Raw genomic sequence first — 27,219 nt, forward strand, 5'->3', positions numbered from 1 at the left:
CCCAAGTGCTGGGATGAAAGGAGTACTTCACTGATGTATGTCCCCACCCCAAACCCACAGGATAACCTGACAGAGACAAGCAGAGAAATTTTCCTTTCTGCTTTCTCTTCCATAAGCCCTGATACTTTAATAGGTTTTTAGTGGAATCATAGATCCCTTTAAGACCTTTGAAATGTGGTTTAAGTAAACACTTTTGAGAAGTGTCAAGAAAACATTACAATCTGGAGATTTTTTTTTTTTTTTCTTTCGAGACAGGGTTTCTCTGTGTAGCCCTGGCTGTCCTGGAACTCACTCTGTAGACCAGGCTGGCCTCGAACTCAGAGATCCGCCTGCCTCTGCCTCCCAGAGTGCTGGGATTACAGGCATGAGCCACCACCGCCCGGCTCAATCTGGAGATCTTAATTAACTTTGTGATTCAGCAATTAGAATTAAAAGAAAACAAAAAGAATACAGAGAAATACAGGCAAGAGAGATAGAGGCCAGGTTACTTACTAAACCCTGTCTCAAAGCAAAACAACATAAAAAACCCAACCACTCTCATAGGTCAAGCAGAAGAGGTTGGTTTTAAAGAGCATGGCTGAGGAATCTGGATTCGTTTCAATGTTCTTTTCTTGTTCCGGGGACTTCCTCATCATCAGATGTTAACTAGCTTATCTGGGAATTCAGCCACTCTGGAGGGCCTAGCAGAACTAGGCTGATGGGTAGAAACAAATGTCTGTTTGTGGAAGGTTGAATAGCACAGTAGCTTGTCCTGAGTGCAATGGCTGTTCGGCCTGCTGACTCCACTACCGAGTGCCTGGAGGTAGTCCTGCCTGGCAAAGCGGAGGTGCAAGGGGGAGGAATGGCCCAGTCACCTCAGCCAGTCTTGGCCCTCATCCGAGGACGACTAGGCGCATCGTCTCAAAACGTCATCTCTTAGAGACACCCTAGGGCGGCACCAGACACTACTTTGCTTTTAGCCTCCCAGCCGTGCGTCATTGGCAGGAGCCAACACACGGAGTAAGGACACTTCCGGTCTGTGTAGGGTACTGTTAAGAGGGGGAAAAAAAAAAAAAGAGTTCGCACCTCGTTCGCCGTCGTCAATACGTCATCAGCACGCTTCCGCGAAGGAAGTGACGAAAATCCTGGCGCGCGCCGGGCGCTGTTTCTTCCCAGACTCCAGGACCGGCTGCGGCGGCCGAAGCGGCGCAGTGGTGAGTGGCGGCGGGGAGGTCGGATCAGGGATTACGGCGCTCTTGACGAATCGCGGCTAGCGACACATTGCTGCCGCGACCAGAATTGCTCCACACAGAGCTGAGAGGGCAGTGGAGGCGGCAGGCCCTGGCACTCCCCGAAGCCAGCCCCTGCCTCAGGTTTGCGTGACTGAACCCTCAAAAGTCGGACCCCGTTCCGGAGTCCAGTGTTTGACAGTACACCTTGATCTTACCCAGGCCTCCCCGCGTCCTGGAGCTTTCTCATACAACCTTTTGACACCTAAGGCAGAGTTTGTTGAGTGCGAGGCACTGAAATAAGAGCTTTGACCTGGATGGTCTTTCATCCTAGAACAGTACCATTACGTGGATGATGATGATGATTGCGTTTTACGGAAAACTGAACTGAGGTAAACTGAGTTGCCCAAAACCTTACAGGAATGACAGAAACGACACTATATTCAGGCAGACTCCTTCCTACCTACCGGGACTTCCGAGACTTATTCTGAAACACTAATGTTTAGACTTAAGTGTTCAGAAAAGACAGAGCGACAGATCTTAGCTTTCTGTGTCCCGAGGTTGCTTGAATAATTTTTCTTTTTGCAGTGTTTTAACTCAAATGGGTGATGAAAAGGACTCTTGGAAAGTGAAAACGTTAGATGAAATTCTCCAGGAAAAGAAACGAAGGAAAGAACAAGAGGAGAAAGCAGAGATAAAACGCTTAAAAAATGTAAGCTATGTTTTTTAAGTAAGTGGTTTTCTTAAAGAAGATTTAATTTCTTTGCCCTCATTTTTCCATTAGAACAACGCTTCTTCGGTGAAGTTCTTTTGTACTTCCAAATGTCACAGGTGAGCCCAAAATCTATTCTAAAATTAACAAAAACATTCATATACTCAGTTGACATTGAAGGTAGATTAATAACACACTGAAGCTGTATCTAAATGGGAATATTTCATTAAAAATAAAATGGCTGAACCTAGAATCATTAATGCCACCAGACTAATTTTTCTCATTTGATTATTAGTATATTCATAATATCATTTACCAAGCATTTTTAATATAGTGGGAACTTTCCTTGCAATTAAAATGAGTGCTTTGTAATTACCTTGGTTTGGTTGATGATATACTTAAAGTTGCTAGGTGACTGGATAAGAAACATTGACCTAAGTACTTCTTATTGTCAATGTATATATGATTTATTTCATGTGTAAAAATCCAACTAAAATCTTAGTTTTGGCTTAGAAAAGCTAACGTTTGCACGGTCTCGTGTCCCTTATCATATACGGTGTTTTAAACTTTCTCTTCTCAGGTTTCATGTTTCCAAAAAAAAAAAAAAATGTGATGTCAGTTACATTAGTTTTGAACAAAAGTTACATTTTGTTTTTTAAAAGATTTATTTATTTTATGTATATGAATACACTGTCTATGTCTTCAGACACACCAGAAGATGGCATTGGATCCTATCACAGATGGTTGTGAGCTACCATGTAGTTGCTGGGAATTGAACTCAGGACCTCTGGAAGAGCAGTCAGTGCTCTTAACTGCTAAGCCATCTCTCTAGTCCCAAAAGTTATATTTTGCAAAGTCTCTATTCAAAAAACATATATATTTAGAGTTGGCTAGCAAACTTCAGTTACCATTAAAGATAAGTTTAGGCTATACAAACTTTAATCCTAACACTCAAGAACTCAAGAGGGTGAGGCAGGCAGATCTCTTGAGTTCAAAGCCAGCCAATTCTCTCTCTCTCTCTCTCTCTCTCTATATATATATATATATATATATATATATATATGCCAGCCAATTCTACACACACACACACACACACACATATTCCTGTGTATGTGTATATATGTGCATACGCACATATACTTCCATATGTGTATGTGTGTGTGTGTGTGTGTTTGTGTGCATATATATAGTGAGATATGTATGGTGATGTAACCTTAGCATTTAGAAAACTGAGGCAGATTTCTAGCTCAAAAACCATCTTGGGCTACATAACAAGTTATTTTTCAAAGATAGAAAAAGAAATAAGGTTATTGATAAGGAAGATGACTTAATGCTTCCTTTTTCTTTGCTTCCTAGTCTGATGACCGGGATTCCAAAAGGGATTCCCTTGAGGAGGGGGAGCTGAGAGATCATCGAATGGAGATCACAATCAGGAACTCACCATATAGAAGAGAGGATTCTATGGAAGACAGGTGAGAGAATTTAAGGTGTTGTCATATTTAGCCTGTAGCCCATGAGTTACATGTACCCTAGGTTAGCTATGACTGCATCCCAATGCAGAATTGAAAACTACTTAAATCAGGTGTTTTGTTTTTTCAGTTTGATGGGGTGGGGGGGGGAGAATGACTCTGTGTGTGTGTGTGTGTGTGTGTGTGTGTGTGTGTGTGTGTCTGTCTGTCTGTCTGTCTTCATCCATAGGACCCAGATGATCCCCAAAACTGGAGTAAGATGTTGTAAGATGCCCAGTATGGGTTCTGGGAGCTGAACTTGGGCAACGAATGTTCCTAACTACTCAGTCTTCTCTCTAGTCCCCTAGCCTGCCTTTTGTCAGTATTACTTGGAAAAGGTTTGGGGGCTGGAGAGAGGTTTAGTGTTTAAGAGCCCTTGTTGTTTTTATATCCTGTATTGCAAGTCTACAGTTTGGTTTCAGTAGTGAGTCATGGTGATTCACAATCATCTGTAAGTTCAGTTCCAGAAAATCTGATCCCTCCTCTGACCTCCATGGGCACATGTAATATACATACATATATACAGGAAAAAATACATACACATAAGTGAATTTATTTAAAAATAAATTTTTATATGTTTGGTTTTTTGTTTATTTGAGACAGGGTGTCTATATAGTCCTACCTGTCCTGGAACTCACTATATAAATCCTTAAACTCAGAAATCCACTTGCCTCTGCCTCAAAAGTGCTGTGATTTAAAGGTGTGTGTCACCATGCCTGGCTATTTAATGTTTGTATTTTGATCTGAAGTTTAGCTCACATGTGAAATTGCTTTTGGGTGGAGTCAGTTATTATGAAGTCCAAATGAGCATATATACCTTTCTTTGTGATATCTTCAATCAAGCTAGTACCATTTAGATAACATATTTAAATGGCTTACTTGTATTGCAAGTCTGCAATTTTCAAAGTAACCCAAAGTTGAGTTCAGAGGGCCCACTGTCAGTAATATTGATGTCTGATGATTCTTTCAGTGCAGTGATATCATTTGTTTTCTTCTCCCGTCCTTTACAATAAGTAAGGGAACTACTTCTGAGAGTAAGGGAACTACTTCTGAGATACTCAGAGTGTAAATTCTTTCAGGATCTTGGTATTAAAGAATTAGTAGAAGGTTCTGTTAAATGGCCTTTTTATTTGTGAAAGTTAATAAAATTACAGGACTTTAGCAGCCTTATTGAAGTATAATTAAATGAATTGCATATAATGTGTGATTTGACATCACCACAATCAAGGTAATGAATAAACGAACATGCCCCTCTCTGTAGAAAGGCACTCTTGTTTGACAGACCACACTGATTTCTCATAGATCTTTGTGTTGGGAATGATGCTTTTCTTTGAGTTCTCTGGTTCTCTGCACTTGGAGTCATGGTGTTGCTCTTCTCTTTCAGAGGAGAGGAGGATGATTCTCTCGCCATCAAACCACCCCAGCAAATGTCTCGGAAAGAAAAGGCTCATCACAGAAAAGATGAGAAAAGAAAAGAGAAACGTCGACACCGTAGCCATTCGGCAGAGGGAGGTATGAGTGGCTTTGCTTTCTTTGTGGTGGCCACAGCTGCCTGTGTCCTCTCTTGTGCTCTGCCTTCTTCAGTGGTGTCTAAAAGTGAGGACAAGTCGAATTTTAGCCAAAATCATAAACTCATAGTAGACTTTTGGAATGGCTGTTTGCTTTTCTTCTGTGTGTGTGTCATTTGTCTACATACACAGTTACTGTCATTTGATACATACAGGTGAAAACAACAAGAAGAAAAAGAAAAAATAGATGTTGGAGTTAAGTCTGACTAGTGGCTTTGACTTTGAGACGTTTTGTCTTATGTCACCACCAAGAGGTTTTTTGGTTTTGTTTTTTTTTTGTTTTTTTGTTTTGTTTTTTTTTGAGATAGGGTTTCTCACTGTAGCCCTGGCTGACCTGGAACTCACTCTGTAGACCAGGCTGGCTTGGAACTCAGAAATCTATCTGTCTCTGCCTACCAAGTGCTGGGATTAAAGGTGTGCGCTACCACTGCCAGGCTGCCAAGCGGGTCTGGTTTTGTTTATTTTGTTTTTGTTTTTTAAATAACATTTATTAAAAGCAAAATATTGCTAGGTGGCTCAGTCTGTCCCCTAGCACCCAAGATTCTCTCCATTAACCTCCTTAATTCTGCATACCTAGCTTCTAAAATGTTCTCTGGAACCTATTTAAATCTTAACTCTGAGTGCAGATGCTAATGTGGTTTTCTAACATGGTGTAGAAATCTGTTTAAAAGAAACAATTTTGTTCTATATTGTGTATGAATACTGATTTTCTTTAAAGTTCTGAAGATAATATCTCATGATATAACATTAAGAAAGAAAAAAATCTGGGCTGGAGAGATGATTCCGTGGTTGAGGATGTGTACTGCTCTTGTAGAGGATCTGGATTTGGTTCTTAGCACTCACGTCAGACATCCTTCCAGCCCCAAGAGCTTAGACTCATGTATGCAAGCACCTATGTATGCCATAGGTAGATGAGTCAGATAGGACGTCAGATCCCTTGGAGCTGAAGTTACAGGTGGTTGTGAGTGTGTTTAGAACCAAACATGAGTCCTGTGGAAGAACAGCAAGCACTTTTAAGATTCATCTTTAGTACTATTCTTTCTTTCTTGATTTAATATTCAAGTTAAGTTTTTGAAAACCAAGTCTCTTTTCATGATGCTTATATCTCATTAGGGAAACATGCCAGAGTAAAAGAGAAGGAACGAGAACACGAACGCCGGAAACGCCATCGAGAGGAACAGGATAAAGCTCGAAGGGAATGGGAAAGACAGAAGAGGAGGGAAATGGCAAGAGAGCATTCCAGGAGAGAGAGGTGAGACCTGCTCATGAATGACCTTTAGTAAAGTGACTGTGGCCAGTTGGGGAAAGGATATTACAGGGGAATGCTGGGGATCTGCACTAGCGACTTTTCTTGGCTGTGAGAAAAACACCTTACACAAGCAACTGGAAGGAAGGAAGGAAGGAAGGAGGGAGGGAGGGAGGGAGAGAGATTAGCTCACGGTTTGAGGGTAACCTCCATCATGGCAGAGTGGCAGGAATATTAGGCAGCTAGTTATATTAAATCCACAGTCAGGAATCAGACTAATAAATGTTGATAGTCATTTTTATTTCTTCTTATTCATTCTGGAATCCAGCTCCATTGATTGGCAGTACCCACATTAAGGTGGGTCCTTTCACCTCAAAACAGTCTAAAAATTCCTTTATTGTGGTACCCAGAGATTTGTAGACCCATCAACATGACAGTATTGACACAAGTTACCAGATAGGAATTCAGGCATTAAGGATGAAGTTGAGCTAAATGTAAAGTTGTAGAGTTGGAGAGGGAGGCACAGTGGGAAGATGTGTTTTGTGAATAACTCTGACCCCGTGGCACTGAGGAGTGAGGCAGGTTCTGTCTTGTCATTCTCATGGCTACAAAGTGAGACGTTGTTTTTTAGACTCTTTTTTTTTTTTTTTTTTTTTTTTTTGGTTTTTTGGATTTGGTTTTCTCGAGACAGGGTTTCTCTGTATAGCCCTGGCTGTCCTGGAACTCACTCTATAGACCAGGCTGGCCTCGAACTCAGAAATCCACCTGCCTCTGCCTCCCAGAGTGCTGGGATTACAGGCTTGCACCATCACTGCCCAGCGATGTTGTCTTTTAAAAAAAGAAAAAAAGAAAGGTAGCAGCATGCTAGAGGAAGTCACTCAAGTTCATAGTTTGAATCCTGTCATAGTCAGTGCTTAGCAGAGGTCAATGCAGATGCTTTGCTTTAGTTTTCTTTCCTGCTATAATAAAATACTCTGACAAAAGCAACCTAAGGGAGAAAGGGCTGACTTGTTCCACAATTTCAGGTTAACAGTCGTCATTGCAGGGCAGTTCGTGCCTGGAGATTGAAGCATCTCTGCATATTACATCTACAGTGGAGCAGAGAGATAAATTAATGCATGCGCATTAGTGTTCAGTTCACTTTATCCACTCTTAAAGATCCTCTTAAAAAGCTTTTGTTTTTTTTTTAATTATGTGCAGACATGCTTGTGTATGTGAGTGCAGGTGGCCTGAGGGGTCAGAGTGCCGTATCCTTTAGAGCTGGGCTTACAGGTGCTTGTAAACTGCCTGATGTAGATGCAAACTCTACAAGAGGAGTGAGTATTCTAACCACTGAGCCATCTCTCTAGCCTCACTTCCTCCACCTCACATGGTTAAAACCCTCTGCTGATGGAATGGTTCCACCCAGAGTAGCTGTATCTTCTTATTTCACCTAACATATTCATTATAAAGCCTGGCAGTAGTGGTGTACACCTTTAATCCCAGCACTCAGGAGGCAAAGCCAGGCAGATCTCTGGTCTATACAGATCGAGTTCCAGGACAATACAGAGTAGCCCTGTCTCTGAGACTCAAAAACAAAAAAGTTGTTTCTCACTAAAGTACTAGGTATACTCAGCAGGCAATCTGAGGCCTATAGGGGCCCGATATAAACTCAGAGCATGTGGAATGCCTCATTCCGTTTCTAGAGCCAGAGGGTGCCTTGTCCAATGACAGGAGCTTAAGATAGAAATGGAGCTTGGTAGGTGAAGTTTGAGTATCTATGTAGTTTTTTGTAAGGTAAAACAGAAGAAAGAAAACACAGATTTCTAGATAAGATTAAGCAAAGATTACCTGTCTTCTCCCCCAAACTAGCTTTAATGCTGGCTATAATTGAGTAAAGTAACCATATCTGTGCTTTGGAGACCCACTAGAGTATAGACTGAGAACTGAGGGTGAGAGCAGTAGACATTGATCTACTGGAGGATCAGAAGTTCAAAGTCATCCTCAGCAATGTAGTGTGAGTTTGAAGCCAGCCTAGGATACAGAAAACCCTGTTTCAAATGGCAGAGGTGGTGACAGAGCTGGAGAGATGGTTCAGCAGTGAAGGTGGTATCTTGTATTCAATTCCTAACTCCCGCATCGTGGCTCACAGCTGCCTTTAACTACAGTGCAAGGATATCTAATATCCTCTCTGATCTCCACAGGCACCAGTAATGTACATGGCACACGTATATGTGTACACAACAATTATACACATTAACTAATTTAAAAGAAGATCACATCGATTACACAGGTGACCTGACATGTCCAGGGAACTTGCCTTGGAGAGGTCTAGGGTTTAGCTTAAACATGAACACTATGCTTCATAGAGTAGTAGGAGTTATCCTCTTTGGAGAAGAGGAAGAGAAAGAAGAGTCTGAGTGGCCTATGTGGGGCAACTTCCATGGTACCACATGTACCTTCTGTGACTGGAGTCCTAGGAACAGAGAAAAGCAGAAGGGTAAATTCCTAAATAGCAGCTGAGCACTTCCCAGATTTGCTTTCAAATCCAGATATCCATATCCAAATAATTCAATGATCTCCAAGCAGGGTGAACAGAGTTGCCAAAGAGATCTACACTTCCTGTCAGGATGGTGGCATTGGGGCTAGGATGTGTTAGCCCTACACCATTTAGCAAAAATCTCAACTGGAAATTCTGTGTCTGGCACAACTTTTCTACAAAATTGAAAGGAAAATAAAGACATTATGTGGTAAAGACTGGTGGACTTCATAGTTTACAGCTCTATGGAAATGGTAAGGAAGACCTTTAAAATAAACCTCAGGCTGGAAATGGTGACTGTATATGTCAGTAGTAGAGCAGGTAGGTCTTTATGAGGTTGAGACTAGCCTGCTTTACAGGAGTTCCAGGCCAGCCTCAGCTACATTGTAACACCCTGTCTCAACCTCCCATTTCTCCCAATAGATAGTAAAAATAGCCAGGCTTTGTAGTGTATCCTTGTATTCCCAGCTTTTAGGAGCTTAGGCAGAAAGATTACTAAACGTTTAAGGCCAGTCCAGGAGGCATAATAAAACCCTAACAAAAAAAGTTAAAATAAAAATACCACAAGTTTAAATAATGTATCTGGTGTTTATATTTAAGATCAAAGAATAGGCTGGGCAGTGGTGGCACACGCCTTTAATCCCAGCACTTGGGAGGCAGAGGCAGGCGAATTTCTGAGTTCCAGGCCAGTCTGGTCTACAGAGTGAGTTCCAGGACAGACAGGGCTATACAGAGAATCCCTGTCTTGCGGGGGGGGGGGGGGAATCAAAGAATAATTGAGATGTAAAACTCTAGAAACAGTACCTTTGTCTAGGCACAGGAATATGAAAACTGATGACTTTAGCCACTTAAACATGTTTTAGTGCCTAGTTTTCTGACACTTTGTTTTCAAGCAGCTAGCTCCTCTGCTCTCACCATGGTGTTCAAGCTTACAATGTCTCAGGCTGGGACAGGAAGCGGTTTGAGGTCCATCTGCCCAGACTCCAAGTGAAGGAATATCAGCCCCCAGGTCTTGGGGCCTTGGCTGCCTCCTCACTTTCCCAGGAAGCTTCTCTACCATAGCTTTTATTTGTGTAGATCCTGATCTGCTGGATCTAACTTGGATTCTCTTGTATATGTGGGGACCTACATGCTGTGTTTCCTGGAGTTGTTAGTAGAAGCCATTGAACCAGTGTTTGGAATCTGACACAATAACCTCTTCTTGGACTTTGCCTTCTCCGGCTTGCCAGGATGGCTTGATGATATGTGCATTCCACAACTAAGAAGCCATTTGTGGGCTTACAGTGTACAAATACACTACATGAGTTGAGCAGAAAACACACAACCTGGTCTAAGAAACTTCTGTCAGCCAGTGGTGGCACATGCCTTTAATTGCAGCACTCGGAGGCTAAGACAGGCAGATCTCTGAGTTTGTGGCCAACCTGGTCTACAGAGCAATTTCCAGGACATGACATAGATCTCAGCTACACAGAGAAACCCTGTGTCTTAGTCAGGGTTTCTATTCCTGCACAAACATCATGACCAAGAAGCAAGTTGGGGAGGAAAGGGTTTATTGAGCTTACACTTCCACATTGCAGTTCATCACTAAAGGAAGTCAGGACTGTAACTCAAGCAGGTCAGGAAGCAGGAGCTGATGCAGAGTCCATGGAGGGATGTTTCTTACTGGCTTGCTTCCCCTGGCTTGCTCAGCCTGCTCTCTTATAGAACCCAAGAGCACCAGCCCAAAGGTGGTACCACCCACAAGGGGGGCTCTCCTCACTTGATCACTAATTGAGAAAATACCCACAGCTGGATCTCATGGAGGCACTTCCCCAACTGAAGCGCCTTTCTTTGTGATAACTCCAGCCTGTGTCAAGTTGACACACAAAACTAGCCAGTACAGGTGACCCCTTGTCAACTTGACACACAAACACATCATTATTAAGTCTCAACCCTTACTTTCTTATTCATCCCCAAGATCTAAATTACTTTAAAAGTCCTACAGTCAAGCTGGGTAGTGGTGGCACACACCTTTAATCCCAGCACTCAGGAGGCAGAGGCAGGCGAATTTCTGAGTTCATTTCTGAGTTCGAGGACAGCCTGGTCTAAAGAGTGAGTTCCAGGACAGCCAGGGCTATACAGAGAAACCCGGTCTCAGGAGAAAAATAAAAAACAAACAAACAAAAAAAAACAAAAAAAACCCCAAAAAGTCCTACAGTCTTTACACGTTAAAAGTTCAATCACCTTAAAATGTCCAATATCTTTAAAATTCAAAGTCTTTTAAAAATTCAAAGCCTTTTAACTGTGGGCTTTACTAAAATACTTTCTTCCTTCAAGAGGGAAACATATCAGGGCACAGTCACAACCAAAAGCAAAACTTAAACTGCAATGGTTCAGTGTCTGGGATCCAGCTCACAATCTTCCGGGCTCCTCCAAGGATGTGGGTCACTTCTCCAGCTCTGTCCTTTGTAGCACACAGCTTGTCTTCTAGGCTCCAGCTGCCTGTACTCCACTGCTGCTGCTGTTCTTGGTGGTCATCTCATAGCACTGGCATCTCCAAAACACTGCTGACTTCAACTGTAATTAGGCTTTACCAATAGCCTCTCATAGGCTCTCTTCATGGTGACAAGCCTCTGCTCCTATGCATGACCCCTTCATGTCCTGGGCCATCAATTGCAACTGAGGCTGCACCTTCACCAATGGCCTTCTGTGGCCTCTCACTGTGCCAAGAGCCTCAGCTGCTCTTCATGACCCCTTCATGCCTTCAAAACCAGTACCATCTGGGTGACTCTTACACAGTACCAAGTCCAGCCACAGCACAAAATACAACTGTGGCTATATCTGGAACATACTCTGTGTGCTCTCCGAAAATACTTCCAAGAAGATTTCATCTCAGTGATGCTGGTCTCTTCTTAATCACTGCTAACTTCTTAGCTCCAGCTAACCTGCATCAATAGTCCCAGTAACACAAAGGTTTGCTTTAGTGGTTCTGGTATCTTCTTACTCACAGCTGATTCTTTAGCCCCAGCTAACCAAAACCACAGAATCTTCACAATCAAAACATGTCCACTGTAAGAGTCTTTAATCTTCCCTGGGAATTTCACAAGCCAGGCCTCCATCTTTTGCACTATTCTTAACATTGTCTTCCAAGCTCCTACAGAAGTTTCCACCGAGCTCTTAATATAGTAATGGCTTTTCTAGCTTAAAGTTCCAAAGTCCTTCCACAGTCCTCCCCAAAACATGGTCAGGTTGTCACAGGAATACCCCACTACGCTGGTACCAATTTGTCTTAGTCAGGGTTTCTATTCCTGCACAAACATCATAACCAAGAAGCAAGTTGGGGAGGAAAGGGTTTATTGAGCTTACATTTCCACATTGCAGTTCATCACTAAAGGAGGTCAGGAAGCAGGAGCTGATGCAGAGGCCATGGAAGGATGTTTCTTACTGGCTTGCTTCCCCTGGCTTGCTTAGCCTGCTCTCTTATAGAGCCCAAGAACACCAGCCCAAAGGTGGTACCACCCACAAGGGGCCCTCCTCACTTGATCACTAACTGAGAAAATGCCCCACAGCTGGATTTCATGGAGGCACTTCCCCAAGCTCCTTTCTTTGTGATAACTCCAGCCTGTGTCAAGTTGACACACAAAACTAGCCAGTACAACAGTCTCATCCCCAAGTACCCCCCCCCTCCCCAAAGAAACTTCTGTAGGGTAGCAACATGATGACCTGGTATGCTTCTTCCAGGGACCGCCTGGAGCAGTTAGAAAGGAAGAGGGAGCGGGAGCGCAAAATGAGGGAGCAACAGAAGGAACAGCGGGAACAAAAGGAGCGGGAACGGAGGGCAGAGGAGCGTCGCAAAGAGAGAGAAGCTCGTAGGGAAGGTAGGAGGGAGGGACTGTCCTCTTTCTCTCTGGGACTGTTCCTTGGTTACTTTGAGGGGGCTGACTGGTGTGCCATAGATTCATACACATGGCTCACCCTGTGATGTCACAGCCTTGACTGGGTTTTGGGAAAGGTCCTGAAGGGAGGCAGAAAGAGGCAAGTTTTGGTTCCTATGCTTGCTTTACTAAACCCTTCCCCCTTCCCCTCCTTTAAATTTTATATCAATATATGTACATTATCTATTTTAACCTTTTAACAAAGTCTGATTTATTTTCATTCTGTGTTTGAGTGTTTTGTCTGCATGTATGTCTGTAACATGTATATGCATGGTGTCCTTAGAGTTATGAAAAGGGTGTCAGATCCTCTGGGACTGGAGTTACAGACTATAGTGAGCCTCTCGGTGGGTGTTAGAACTCAAACTTGTATCAGACTTTCTTTTGAAGACTGGCTGATTGGATAGGCTACTTTTGTCATTTTGCTGTTTATATATTATAATATGTAATGCCATTATATATTATATCCTGCATACATTTTGTCCTTTATTTTTGCTTTATTGTCATTCTTTGTATTACTTACCTATTTCCTTCTCTCTCTCTCTCTCTCTCTCTCTCTCTCTCTCTCTCTCTCTCTCTCTCTCTCTTGCTTTAATTTTATTTATTTCTATTTGATGTGTATGAGTGTTTTATCAGCATGTACATCTGTGCAGCACATGTATGCCTGGTACCCAAGGAGGTGGTGAGTCTCCATGTGGGTACTGGGAATTGAATCTGGATCATTTGCAAGAGCAAGTGCTCTTAACCACTTAGCCAACTCTCTAGCTCACTCTTTTTTTTAAAAGCCAAATATTGGAATTCATTTTTCATTTTCTTTTGTGTTTATTCTATATCTGGTTTTTGCTTGTATGGGTACAAATGGTACATATATAACATTCTAAAGTTATGACATTTGAATTAATACTAGTTTAGTTTCATTTCAGTAAGTTATAAATTCTGTTGCTTTAATCTTTCTGAAGCCATTTTAAGTTGATCCTGTCATAAAAATGAATCTTTGTATGTAGTACCCTTAAAAATGCATTAGCCTAAGAAAGAGTTACAAACAGTTGTTACCTTACACGAGAGAGCAGTTCCATTGTACTATGTCTCCTGCATTTTGAATTCATCCTTCTTAGAGAGTGTTGAGGAGAATGAATGTCTTGTGGAAAATGTGAGTTTCAGCAGTTAACTTTTTTAGGTGTATTCTCTGATGCTCTCTAATCCTTATTGGACTCAGTAATCTCAGGCTGGGCTGTTGGTGTCCCCCAGGTCCTCTCTGCTCTCAGGACTGTTCTTCAGTGGTTTTGCTTCCTGTCTCTTAGGTTCCATAGTTTTCATGGCTATGTCTCTCAGTTCCCTGTGTCAGTGGAGGCTTTTTTCAGAGAAAACAGTGATATATGGAGCCGTGCTCATAGCACTGGTGAAGGAGTAGAACAGCACCCTAAATCTCATGTTGCCTTGATACCTTAGTGGGCAGGACTCTTTGGGCTAATTGAGGCCCAGATTCAGGAGTCCACTTTCCTCCTGTGGCCCAGACTGTGGCAGGTAGGACTACACAGTTTCTTTGTATTTCTGAACCATTCCTGAGCAGTCATCATGGCAGCGCATGCCTTGGACTCCATTAGCTTTCTTCTCATCCCAGGTATGCAGCAGGGAGGGTAAGCATATGGACCGTGGTACCACTGCGTGGACATCAGCCACACACTTTTCTGAGGTCAGACATAGGCTGCTGTCTGTCTCTCTTCCATTTCTCTGAGACTGTATCTATAGGTCATCTTCAGACTTGGCTTTGTTGGCATCTCATCACACCTACATTGGAGTGGTTAGTTTTTTTTCCTTTGACTGGGACAAACATTGTTACTTTTTTGAATGTCTTGTGGATATGGGTTTTATTGTTTTGTTTGTTTGTATTTTGAGATCAGGTCTATACATAGTCCTGAATGTTCTTCAACTCACTATGGAGACCATACTCGCCTCCAACTCAGAGAGTTCCACCTGCCTCTGCTTCCCAAGTGCTAGGAGTAAAGTTGTTCCAGTTCGTTCATTCGTTTGATTGGTTGGTATCTTAGTTAGGGTTACTATTGCTCTGGTAAAACACCATGACCAAAGTTGGGTAGGAAAGGGTTTATCTGGGTTACACTTCCACATCACAATTCAGCATCAGAGGAAGTTAGGACAGGAACTCAATCAGGCCAGGAACCTGGAGCCATGAAGGAATGCTGCTTTCTGGCTTGCTTCTCATTACTTGCTTAGTCTACTTTTTTACAGAATCCAAGACCACCAGCCCACCACCCACACTGGGTTGAGCCCTAATTAAGAAATTAAGAAAATGCCCTACAGGCTTACTCCTACCCATTGTATGGAGTAATTTTCTTAATTGAGATTCCCCAAATGACTAGCTTCTGTCAAGTTGACATAGAACTACCCAGCACAGTTGTTTGATTGTGGGCTTTTTCTTGTTACTTGTTTGTTTTTGGTTTGTTGTTGTTGTTGTTGTTGCAGCATTTTTGTTTTGTTTTGTTTTGAGACAGGGTCTCTCTATGTGACCCTACTTGTCCAAGAACTCACTATGTACACCAACCTGATCTCCAAGTCACAGAGATAGGCCTGCCTCTGCCTCTGCCACATGTGCTGGGACTAAAGGCATGTGCGACCATGCTGGATCTTGTTTGTTTGTCATTTAAGTTAAATGTTTGTCATGGCTCTGAGATCAGACCCCTCTTCAGGACTTGGTATGACTGTGTTGTGAATTTTGGTATTATCTGTACTGACAGTTGGCCTGGCACGTCCTCTTAAACATCAAAATCTAAGTCTGCCTTTCTCTGGGAATATGCAGTCATTTTCTAGGTTCTGCTGTGCATACAATTGCTTCAATGTCCATGTCCTTAAATATCTAGCTTCTAAAGGAGGAAAAGAGGGAGCTGGAGAAATGGCTCAGCGCTAAAGGGCACTGACTGCTCTTCCGAAGGTCCTGGGTTCAATTCCCAGCAACCACATGGTGTCTCACAACCATCCGTAATGAGATCTGATTCCCTCTTCTGGGGTGTCTAAAAACAGCTACAGTGTACTCACAGATAATAAACAAACAAACAAACAAATCTTTTTTTAAAAAGGAGGAAAAGAAAAAACAAGTGGACACAAATGCCCTGGACCTCATGTTTTCTCTAAAGGACACTCTAACCAGAGTGGAGTGTAGTCTCAACCGCTTGGGTACTTTATCCTGTCTGGGACTGCACATAGCACTAGAAGCATAGGTTTAGATGATTGGGGACTAGTTCTTGTCTGCAAGCTTCTCTGGAACCCAGAATAACTGATTGCCCTGTAGACGGGAGTGGGCAGCTTCTATGCTAACAGATAAATTGACAAGAATTGACCAGTTATCTCAAGCCTTTCCTGGAACTTGAAGACCCTCAACTGATCCCAGAGTTCTGTACTAATTGGGTAACACAGGCCAAGTTGTTGTTGAAATTCCTGGTATTTCTCACTCTACCATCTTCCCAGAATTCTTTCCTACCTTGGCCTCTGTGACCAGTGAAGATCATTTTAGAAGGTCCCCTGCTGAGCTGATAGCCTTCAGAGTAGAACTTTTCCCAAATGTGTCTTGGCTTGTGATGTTGAAGCTGTTGAAGCCATAGGTTTGTGAAGCTGTGTTTGCAAGGCTGCTCTCACTAACATGTCTGCTCTGTTTTGTGTGTGTAGTCTCTGCACATCACCGTACCATGAGGGAGGACTACAGTGATAAGGGGAAGGTTGGCCATTGGAGCCGCAGTCCTCTGAGGCCACCAAGAGAGCGCTTTGAGCTCGGAGACAACCGGAAGCCAGGTGAGTCCAGGCAAGCATGGCTGTCTTTCCTGGGAGATACATGAAGTTTTGCCTTTTTTTTTTGTAATTATGATATATAAAAGCGCCATAATGTGACCTATTATTTTGTATTATATGCTAACCTTAAAAGTTTATTTTTAAAATGTGAGGGGAAGACAAAACAATTTATGAAATTAAGGAGTCTTTGCCAAGCAATTTATTTTTCACAGTAAAATCATGTGTTGATGAGCCAGCAAGATGACTCATCTGGTAAAAGTTCTTGCTAAATGGGATAGCCTGATTTGATGCCTAGGATCCACATGATGGAAGGAGAAAACTCCTTGCACAGTTGTCCTCTGACCTCCACACATGCTCCCAATAGGGCATGTGTGTCTCAACTGAGATGCTCATTGCTGGTCTTCTTAGAAGTTTTTCTTCCAGTTAAAATATGTGTGGATGAATTGTTTTCTGAAAATAGTGAACTTGATCATTGTGTAAGCTGCATGTAATTTTGGGTGATTCTGTCTTGTTAAAATATTTTCCCACAGTTGGGGATATTGTAGCCTGCCCAGTGTTTGATCCTAAGCAACACAAATTGAAAAAAAAATGAATATGGTCAAATAGGACTTTGATCCCAGTCCTCTGGAGGTTAAACAGGAGGATCAGAAGTTACTACATAGTGACCTTTAGGCCAGCCTGGGATATATAAGATGCTGTCTTTAAAAAAAAAAAAAAAAGGACTGGAGATTTGGTTGAGTGCTTAAGAGCATTTGTTACTCTTGGAGAAGACCTGAATTCTGTTCCCAACACTCACATGGCAGATGCCAACTACTTGTAGGGAATCCAGTACCCTCTTCTGACCTCAGCAGGCACCAGGCATGTATCACATACATGTAGACAAACACTCATCATAAATAAATAAAATAGTTTTAGAAAGAAATTGCAATTTTTAAAACACCTCTCCAAACTTATCTGTGTATGTTTTTTTTTCACAAGTAAAAGAAGAGAAGGTGGAAGAAAGAGACTTGTTGTCAGACCTCCAGGACATCAGTGACAGCGAGAGGAAAACCAGCTCAGCCGAGTCTTCATCAGGTACCTGAGGCCACCTGGCTGAGGCCATGCTGCTGTAAGAAAAAAGCCAAGATTTACATTTTAACTGTGACTATTGTATTCTGTAGCAGAGTCAGGCTCAGGTTCTGAAGAGGAGGAGGAAGAAGAAGAAGAGGAAGAAGAGGAAGAAGGGAGCACTAGTGAAGAATCAGAAGAAGAGGAGGAAGAGGAAGAAGAGGAGGAGGAAGAGGAGACTGGGAGCAACTCTGAGGAAGCCTCAGAACAGTCTGCAGGTAAGAAGCTGGCAGGCTGTAATGGATTACAGTGATAGAAAAGTATTTTATGTTTACAGTGTAGAGTTCATGTACTACAGAAAAATAATTTAACATTTAATGAAAGCACATACCCAAATAAACTTGGCCTTATTCTGTGAGACACACATTGACTCCAGAATTGAGGCTGGCAGTGTGCTTCAATAGTAAAACACTTGCCACTTGCCCAGTGTATATAAGGCCCTGGGTTCAATCCCTAACACCACCAGGAAAACAAAGAGATACCCTCACCATGAATTGATAGGTAAGAACTCATGCTGTCTTCCACACCTCTTGCTAACCCCTTAGAGCAAGCAGCCTAAAGCAGGGTAAACTGGTAGTTCCAAGGCCAGCTCTCAGCTGCACACTGATCTGAGCAGACACCTCTCTTCTTTTGCAGAAGAAGTCAGTGATGAAGAAATGAGTGAAGATGAAGATAGAGAAAACGAGAACCACATCTTGGTTGGTAAGGACCTCTTTGTGGTTCCTCTGCCCCTGTATAGTGATGCTCTGAGCAAGGCACAACCATCCACAGCATGCAATAACCCCATAAATTGAAGATATTCTCTAGAAGCTAGTAGAGAACTGTTGTCCTGGCAGTGCTGAAGAACAGAGGTAGTGATCTGAGAGGTATTCTGATTCCCAGAGGACACACCATAGGTCACTTAGCTGCCTGTGCCCACTGTGGCTGATATTTCTTGGCAGAAAACAGCTTTATTTGGATGGCAACCTTCACTGTGACATAGATGCTAAGGGAGCCCATGGTTTTGTGCTCAGAGGGAATGAGGCTGTGTTAGAGAGCAGTTTTCTGGGGTCTGATGGCACAGACACTCTTATGGGAGACCTGGCCTGGCCTCAAGGAGCTAGCAAGGTTGTGGCCTGGTAGCCTTGAGTTAGGGGCCTACCCACTTCGTGTGGCATTAGTCCAATAACTGGTCCCAGCTCTGATTCTTACTCTGCCTAGATCAGCAGGGCTCCAGAGCTAATTCAAGTACCTGTTTCCCAAGGATAGGCCCTAAACTGGCTCCTTCCATCTTCCATGGGAAACACAGGATATACCACTTCTACACAGCCCCAGAGCAGTAGGGTAGGTTGTACTTACTTTCTCCTGTTCTATAATTAGATTTAACTTTTAAAGTTCCAGAGTCACGATTTGACCGAGATTCTGGGGACAGTGAAGAAGGGGAAGAAGAAGTTGGTGAAGGAACCCCACAGAGCAGTGCCCCTACTGAAGGAGACTATGTGCCTGACTCTCCAGCTCTGTCACCTATTGAGCTGAAACAAGAACTGCCCAAGTACCTGCCAGCCCTACAGGTCAGACTCATCCCCATTCACCCTAAGGCTGGTACCCTGCATTGACAAACCTACAGATTAAATAGGTGCTGCAGAACAGAATCATACTCTGGTACTGATGGCTCTCCTGAGGTGTTGGCATTCTCCATACAGTGGTCTGGCTATTCATGCCACCAGTCTCTCATGACCTCAACCATGATCCTTCCTTATGCCTGGCAGCACTGTCAGGCTTACTGGTACCAAGAGCTGTGTCTTGTTGCTTCTGCTTTCTCTTGATCCCTAGATATTGCAAGGGATTCACTGTAGGTGCATAGGACTGCAGACTTATAGTTGTTTAGGAAACTGCCAGTGGGTGTGCAACATTGCCCTGTGGATGTAGAGGCCGTGGCTGTCCTAGGTAGGATAGCACCTTTCTGAGCTCTTGTCACTTACCCTCCTCTTAGTGCTTCCAGGTAGTTGAGTCTAGCCATAGACCACACAGAGTAGTGGTACCCAAGTCCTTGATATACATGGAAGGTCCTCACTAGGGGCGGGCTGGCCACGCCCTCTCTAGGGTGGCATGGTTCACCAGACAGATTATGCCGTTGTAAAAGAAATATTCTTTTCATGCCAGGTTATTTTACAGGAATGTGGTAGGTGGTCTTAGATGAAGCAGAGAAAGAATTTAAGTTGGTTCTATTTGTACACTCACGTGTATACTCTGTTCTTCTTAGGTCACATAGGCTAGTCTCCAGTATGACTGCCTGTACAAGGTACAGATGTTAGGCTATCAGATATGGCTGTTGAGCCCTCTTACTCTACTTCCTCCACAGGGATGCCGGAGTGTAGAGGAGTTTCAGTGTCTGAACAGGATTGAAGAAGGCACCTATGGGGTGGTCTACAGAGCAAAGGACAAGAAAACAGGTAGGTAGTCTACTAAGGGAGTGTCAGGGACAGGTATTGGTCAGCAGAAAGCTTTGGCCCACCCTGGGGCAAGGAGTCATTCCTGAGTGATACGAGTTTGTCGCTCCTGCACTAGTTAGAACAAAGTCAGCCATGGGAGTTCTGACAAGCAGTGAGCCTCCCTTGGTCTTTGTGCAGACCCTGGAAGGCATGTTGAGTGTCTTGCCCCCAGCAGCTGGCCTGTGGTCTCTACCTATGCACTGTCAGCCCCGTACCTGAGCCTCTTGGTATCTTCAGAACCAGAGGTCAGCTCCACTATGATCTTGCTGTTTACTGTGACACCAGATGGCAAGCACCAGAGGAGAGAGAAGGCCAGGGAATGGTAAAGGTGCTGTATAGGCCATGTGTTTCCTTTTATTGTTTGCAAGGCTGGGGCTCTTAAGACACTCAACCACCATGTTAAACAACTTGCCCAGGCTTCTCTTGTTCTTTTCTAACTTTTTTTTGGTACAGGGTCTCACTGTGTAGCCCTGGCTGGTTTGGAACTCCCTATGTAGAACAGGAAGGCCTTGAACTCAAGAGCTCCCTGTCTCCCAAGTAGTGAGATTAGAGGTGTATACCACCATGTATGGCTTGTCTTATTAGTTTTGAGACAAGGTCTCTGATTACTGGAAGTTGACCTAGAACTTATTATATTGACCAGGCTAGTTTTGAACTTGTAGTCTTGCTCAGCGCTAAGATTAAGGGTGTGTGCCAACATAACTAGCCACATTAGAGTTTTCAGTCCATACTTGTTTTTTTTTTTTTAAACATGATTTTAAAAGATTATGTATATGTGGGGAGGAGGGGTTTCATGTGCTCATGAGTACAGATGCCCACAGAAGCTGCCTATAATTAGCTATAATTTGCTGAGAGCTTTCCCTGGGCTGGGTCCTCTCTGAAATGTAGCCAGTTGGGCAGAGCATCAGTGGGGTATAAAGGTTGCTTAGTATTAATAATAATACTTACTCTTTGATTCTTAGTCATACAGGGGGCATAAACCAATGGCGTCAGAGGAATTATAACCCGTTGCTTAATGGCTGGGGGTTAGGTGAATGATTTAATGCTAGCACTTCCTTTTCTGGCTAGGCAGTCAGAAGCCCTTCCCTGGCAGAGCTGGTTAACTTCTTGTGAACCACAGAGGAAGGAAAGAAAAGAATTAAGATTGTTTACACAGGCAAATATGCACAAGTGCACATACATTCATACACTCTCTGGCCAAGCTCAACCATCTGTTTCTATAAATTCCATAAGTGTTCATGCATGCTTACACACATACACACACACACACACACACACACACACATCTACACATGTATAGAAATATACATACATGCATTTGGATGGATGGAGCAGAGCTCCCCAAGACACCACCATCTTTATTTCTTTTTTCTGGCCTTTTTATAGATAAAAGTTCTTTTTTTGGGGGGGGGGGGTTCGAGACAGGGTTTCTCTGTGTAGCCCTGGCTGTTCTGGAACTCACTGTGTAGACCAGGCTGGCCTTGAACTCAGAAATCTGCCTGCCTCTGCCTCCCAAGTGCTAGAATCAAAGGCGTGTGCCACCACTACCTGGGTTTTTTGTTGTTGTTGTTGTTTTTTGTTTTTTGTTTTTTGATAAAAGTTCTTTAGAAAATTACCTCATAAAGCCAGGTGGTGACGACGCATGCCTGTAATCCCAGCACTCTGGGAGGCAGAGGCAGGCGGATTTCTGAGTTCGAGGCCAACCTGGTCTACAGAGTGAGTTCCAGGACAGCCAGGGCTCTACAGAGAATCCCTGTCTCCAAAAAACCAAATCCAAAAAACCAAAATTACCTCATAGATAAAATATTACACAACATAGGAGTTACAGGATGTTGAAAGTTCAAAGCATTGTTTCATTCTATGTGTTAATTATTAAGTTCAAAGCAATGTATCTTTTTTTTTTTAAGATTAATGTATTTATTATATGTAAGTACACTGTGTAGCTGTCTTCAGACACCCCAGAAGAGGGCATCAGATTTCATTACAGGTGGTTGTTAGCTACCATGTGGTTGCTGGGGTTTGAACTCAGAACCTTTGGAAGAGCAGTCAGTGCTCTTAACCGCTTGAGCCATCTCTCCAGACCCCAAAGCAATGTTTCTATGGCCTTGCCTTTTCATAGTGCACACCAGTGACTTCATCCTTGGACCTGAGTGCTTTTCCTTGAACTCAAATTTGTCCCAAGCCTAATTCTCTTTTTAGTGTAATTATGAAGCACTGGGCCACCTCCAGGAAGGTCACCTGCTAGTCTTAGCCTATCCTAGATGACTCCTGACAGTAATTGTGAGCCATCCAAGATAGGTGCTGAGAAACTGAACTCAGGCAATCTGGAAGGAATACTTCCTTCCTTCCTTTTCCTCCTACATTATAACTAACATGATTCAGTTAGCGATGCCAGCATGACACCTTACCCAGATGCTATCAACTGCCTCAGCTCAAGATGGGATCTCATGAGCCCCTCCCACAACCGTGTTGAAATGTTGACTAACTTGATCTTGTATGGGCAGCCTCAGCTTGAGTGTATTCACCATGTTGTGTCCAAAATAGAGTGTTTTACAGCATCTTCCTCAGCCTTCAGCTCTTTCTTTCTTCCTCCTCTTCCGTGTTTCCTGAACCTTGGACTAGGTGATAATAAGTGTCCCATTTAGGACTGAGCTTCGAACAGTCACTTATTCTGATATCTTTGATAAGTTACAAGCCTCTGCATAACCATCACCCACTACAAAAGAAGCTTCTCTGGCTACTGATGTCTTTTCTACAGCAGCCTGCATAGCATCTCTTCCCCTCTTGCTATATCCTTTTCAGCGTTTGTAGTCATGTGTCTTCTTGATGCCATTCTGACTAGGGTGAGGTGGGATCTCAAAGCAGTTTTAATTTTCTTGATGGCAGACAATGTTGAATACTTTTAAAAAATGTTTATTAACCATTTCTACTTTTTAAAAATGTGTATGGGTGTTTTCTCTGCATGTAAATCTGTGAACCATGTATGTACAGTGCTTATGGAGGCCAGAAGAGGGTATGGTTCCCTGAAACTAGAGTTACAGACAGTTGTGACCTGCCACGGGTTTTCTGGGAACCAATCCCAGGTTTTCTGGATGACAGTCATCTCAATGACCCCTGTATTCTTTTGAGGATGCTCTTCAGTTCCATGGCCCATGTATGGATAGGTTAAACCAATCTGGGTTTCTGCAAGAGCAGTGAGTGCTCTTTACTGCTGAGTCAGCTCCAACCCCTCGAAATGCTTTAAGTTCCCCCCACTTGATATAATGTTAATTGTAAGTGTATCGTGTTTATCCTTTACTATACTAAAAATCCCTCAAGATTTTAAGGATTTTTGTCAAAAAGCTTTTTCTTAGCATCAAGATAACCATTTAATTTCTGTTCCTGAGTCCATTTATGTAATTTATATCATTTATTGATTTGCATATATTGAAGCATCCCTGACATTGGAAAAAAGCCAGTTTGATCATGGTTATCACTGAAGTGCTCCTGAATTCAGTTTGCATTTACATGGTTTTTTGGTTTGGTTTGGCTTGGGGTTTGTTTTTGTTTTTGTTTTGTTTTTTTGAAGCAGGCTCTTTCTGTGTCTTTATTAAAACTCTCTCTGTTAGCCTGGTGGTGGTGCCGCACGCCTTTAAGCACTTGGGAGGCAGAGGCAGGTGGATTTCTGAGTTCGAGGCTGGCCTGGTCTACGGAGTGAGTTCCAGAACTGCCAGAGCTACACAGAGAAACCTTGTCTTGAAAAATAGAACTCTCTATGTTGACTTGGTTGGCCCTGGAACTTATCATATAGACCAGGCTGACCTTGAACTCAGAGATCTGCCTACTTCTGTCTCCCAAATGCTGAGCTCAAAAGCATTTACCACTACAGCTGACTATTTTGACTTTTTTGAGATATTTCCCATTCTTTAGCATGGGCCTCAAAATTGTGGCAAATCTCCTGTCTCAGCTTACATGAACGACCATGCCCAGCTTATACAATTCTCTTTACAGATGAAATTGTGGCTTTGAAGCGGTTAAAGATGGAGAAAGAGAAGGAAGGCTTCCCAATCACGTCACTGAGGGAAATCAACACCATCCTCAAGGCCCAGCACCCCAATATCGTCACTGTCAGAGTAAGGCTCAGCTTCCACATTTGCCATGCCCTGCCTCTGTGGAAGCTTATCCCCTGAAGGGACAAGGAAGAGGGTTCCATGATATCCTAGGGTCAGGTGATAGCACTTCCAAAGGCATCAGCTTCCCAAGATGTCTTAGTAGTTCTTTGCTGCCCACAGCATGTGTGTCTTCAGTTTCAGGTTTTCAAGAACCAGTGTTAGCTAGGGTGAGGCAGGAGGTAGAAGCCATGTCCAGAACCCATACATTGACTGTTAATTCCTAGGAAATTGTTGTGGGAAGCAACATGGACAAGATCTACATTGTGATGAACTACGTGGAACATGACCTCAAAAGCCTAATGGAGACCATGAAGCAGCCCTTCCTGCCAGGTATGGCTGCATGCCACCCCAGACAACAGTGTTGTTCAGTCATGAGATCAGGGCAGGGCATCCTTCTCTCTGCCACGCTGTGAGGTATCTCTGAGCAAAGGTAGGAATAGTGCCCTAGTAACCCCATCTGTGTGAATGGTCGTCCTACTAAGCTCAGAGCCACCCTGGTCTGTAAGGGTTCCTGGAATGAACTTGCCCAGAAGACTAGTTGCTACTGGGTTACCAAAGAACCCTGGGCTCCTGGGCCCTTTTACAGAGGTGTCAGAGATGCAAACAGAGCATCTGTGTGATCTCATCACGTTCACAGGGGAGGTGAAGACCCTGATGATTCAGCTGCTGAGTGGGGTGAAGCACCTCCATGACAATTGGATCCTACACCGTGACCTTAAGACCTCTAACCTTCTGCTGAGCCATGCTGGCATTCTCAAGGTGAGCCCTTATCCTTTCTGCCTCGTGCCTGAGAAAGCAGTCCACAGTGTGGTCTTATAGGCCACCCTGTCCTTGTTATAGGTGGGCGACTTTGGGCTGGCTCGGGAGTATGGTTCACCCCTGAAGGCCTACACTCCAGTTGTTGTAACCCTGTGGTATCGTGCCCCAGAACTGCTGCTCGGTGCTAAGGTGAGTCGAAGAGGGGTCTGAGAACCGTCCTTGCCCCATGCCCCATGCCAGCCTTATTTGAACCTGTGGCTAATACTAATGAGTCTGCATGCATCTAAACCGGTTTCTTTTGGACTCTTAGGAATACTCCACAGCTGTGGATATGTGGTCAGTGGGCTGCATATTTGGAGAACTGCTGACACAGAAACCTCTGTTCCCTGGGAAGTCAGAGATTGATCAGATTAACAAGGTTTTCAAGGTGAATGTTGGAGGTACTCTGACTGACTTGGGAATGTCTTGCATCATGGATGCAGAACTGGGATCAGAATTGGGTACCCCAGGCACATTGTGGTCCTTTGGTGGCCTCTCTGATGAAAGTGACACACACATGGGCTCCATATAGGGTGTATCTAATTCAGACATCCCTGTATTTCAGGACCTGGGTACTCCCAGTGAGAAAATCTGGCCTGGCTATAATGACCTCCCAGCTGTCAAGAAGATGACCTTCAGCGAGTATCCCTATAATAACCTCCGAAAGCGATTTGGGGCTTTGTTATCAGATCAAGGATTTGATCTCATGAACAAGTAAGTCTGAGTGTAGCATAGTCTACAATCACTGAACTCTAGGCTGACTCTCTTAAAGAATGGCCCTGCCAGGCGGTGGTGGCACACACCTGTAACCCCAGCACTCTGGGAGGCAGAGGCAGGCGGATTTCTGAGTTCAAGGCCAGCCTGGTCTAAAGAGTGAGTTCCAGGACAACCAGGGCTGCACAGAGAAACCCTGTCTCAAAAAAACCAAATCCAAAAAAACAAAAAAAGAATGGCCCTGAGGCCTGGAAGCCCCAGAATACCAGGTTTTAGGGGATGCTAAGGCTCAGGGGGTCTCACCTTCCATTTCAGCTTAGCCCCACAACTGTCCACCAAGAATGCAAAAGGCTTGGCTCAGTTTGTGATGGCATATGTGCCCTACTGCACACAGCAGATACCCACTGTCCTGTCCTCGTCTCTTTAGGTTTCTGACATACTACCCTGGGAGAAGGATCAATGCAGAAGATGGCCTCAAGCACGAATATTTCCGAGAGACTCCCCTCCCCATCGACCCATCCATGTTCCCCACGTGGCCTGCCAAGAGCGAGCAGCAGAGGGTGAAGCGAGGCACAAGTCCACGGCCTCCGGAGGGCGGCCTGGGCTACAGCCAGCTGGTGAGGGGCATGACTGATAGGGGTTCCCATTTGGGGGAGTCTGGGTGGGGACAGTCCTTATGATGGCCACCTTACTTCACAGGGTGATGATGACCTGAAGGAAACCGGCTTCCACCTCACCACCACCAACCAGGGAGCCTCAGCTGCTGGGCCTGGCTTCAGCCTTAAGTTCTGAGGTCAGCTTGATGGACTTGTGACAGCCAGATCTGCTGAATCAGGACAACTTTGTTGTTTTTCCATGTTGTTTGTTTTGGGGTATTGTAAATTTGTAGAATTAAATGAAATATTCCTTCCAGAAGGAAAGAAGTGTCTAACTTGCCTCGTGAGGAAGTGTGTGTATCCATAGGTGCCACAGTAGATCACACACACAAACACACAGAGGGACCTGGTCAGGAGCAGAGTTGAGCAGCATGCTTACCAGTCTTGGAGGCAGCTTCTCCCTGGAGTATCTAAGTTACACTGTCCATACAGACCTTGGCCCTCAGAGCCAAGTATGTGCCAACTTCAGCCACAGTGGATTTTATATATGAGGTTATTAGATGTCCTAAGCAGTAGTAAGCGGTTCTTGGAGGAAGCTCTGGCATGGCCTTTTTGTCAGCATGCTGGCTTCCAGCTGAGCTCTGTGAGCGTGCCTGGGGTAGGAACTGCTAGCAGCCTAGACTAGGGTGAGCAGACTGAGAAGTTTGGGTACAGTCTTGCTTTGACATTACACATGCCAAACCCTTCCAGACTTCCTAGCGCTTCCCGCCTCTCACTCTGATCCTCCTCCAATCTGACTGAGCAAGTTGTTGCCTACGACTGCTTGGGGCCTCTACCTTTGCCTAAGCTGGCCCTCAGCCTCCATTCCCTGTTCACACTGAATCAGCCCATCTACACCCTTCTCTCAGCACAC

At 43.9% G+C, this 27,219-nt stretch overlaps 1 protein-coding gene across 5 annotated transcripts; it reads left to right on the forward strand.

Moving 5' to 3' along the window:
• The first annotated feature begins 1,024 nt into the window (after positions 1-1,024).
• Positions 1,025-26,641, forward strand: LOC127681771 (cyclin-dependent kinase 11B). Of its 5 annotated transcripts, XM_052178365.1 has the most exons (21): positions 1,061-1,193; positions 1,431-1,600; positions 1,797-1,920; positions 3,277-3,392; positions 4,813-4,940; positions 6,110-6,248; positions 12,481-12,617; positions 16,350-16,472; positions 17,448-17,543; positions 17,630-17,794; positions 18,213-18,278; positions 18,951-19,126; positions 19,918-20,008; positions 24,038-24,159; positions 24,423-24,528; positions 24,836-24,957; positions 25,039-25,146; positions 25,268-25,384; positions 25,562-25,710; positions 26,138-26,327; positions 26,410-26,641. In XM_052178365.1, exons 3-21 carry the CDS (start codon positions 1,810-1,812, stop codon positions 26,500-26,502), a joined length of 2,355 nt encoding a protein of 784 aa, XP_052034325.1. In that variant the 5' UTR covers positions 1,061-1,193; positions 1,431-1,600; positions 1,797-1,809; the 3' UTR covers positions 26,503-26,641. The 5 variants fall into 5 exon arrangements, with proteins under 5 accessions (XP_052034327.1, XP_052034325.1, XP_052034324.1 ...); XM_052178367.1 differs by lacking the exons at positions 1,431-1,600; positions 1,797-1,920 and adding an exon at positions 1,993-2,039 and having other exon boundaries at positions 1,025-1,193; XM_052178364.1 differs by lacking the exon at positions 1,431-1,600.
• The last annotated feature ends 578 nt before the right edge of the window (positions 26,642-27,219 follow it).

This window comes from Apodemus sylvaticus, chromosome 3, assembly GCF_947179515.1.
Source record: "Apodemus sylvaticus chromosome 3, mApoSyl1.1, whole genome shotgun sequence".
In the NCBI taxonomy this organism is placed as follows: Eukaryota; Metazoa; Chordata; class Mammalia; order Rodentia; family Muridae; genus Apodemus; species Apodemus sylvaticus.

Coding starts and splice junctions, on each gene's coding strand:
- LOC127681771 (XM_052178365.1), top strand. CDS start 1,810: ATGGGTGATGAAAAGGACTCTTGGAAAGTGAAAACGTTAGATGAAATT. Junction 3,393..4,812: donor GAGGATTCTATGGAAGACAG/GTGAGAGAATTT, acceptor CTTCTCTTTCAG/AGGAGAGGAGGATGATTCTC. Junction 24,958..25,038: donor GCCATGCTGGCATTCTCAAG/GTGAGCCCTTAT, acceptor TCCTTGTTATAG/GTGGGCGACTTTGGGCTGGC.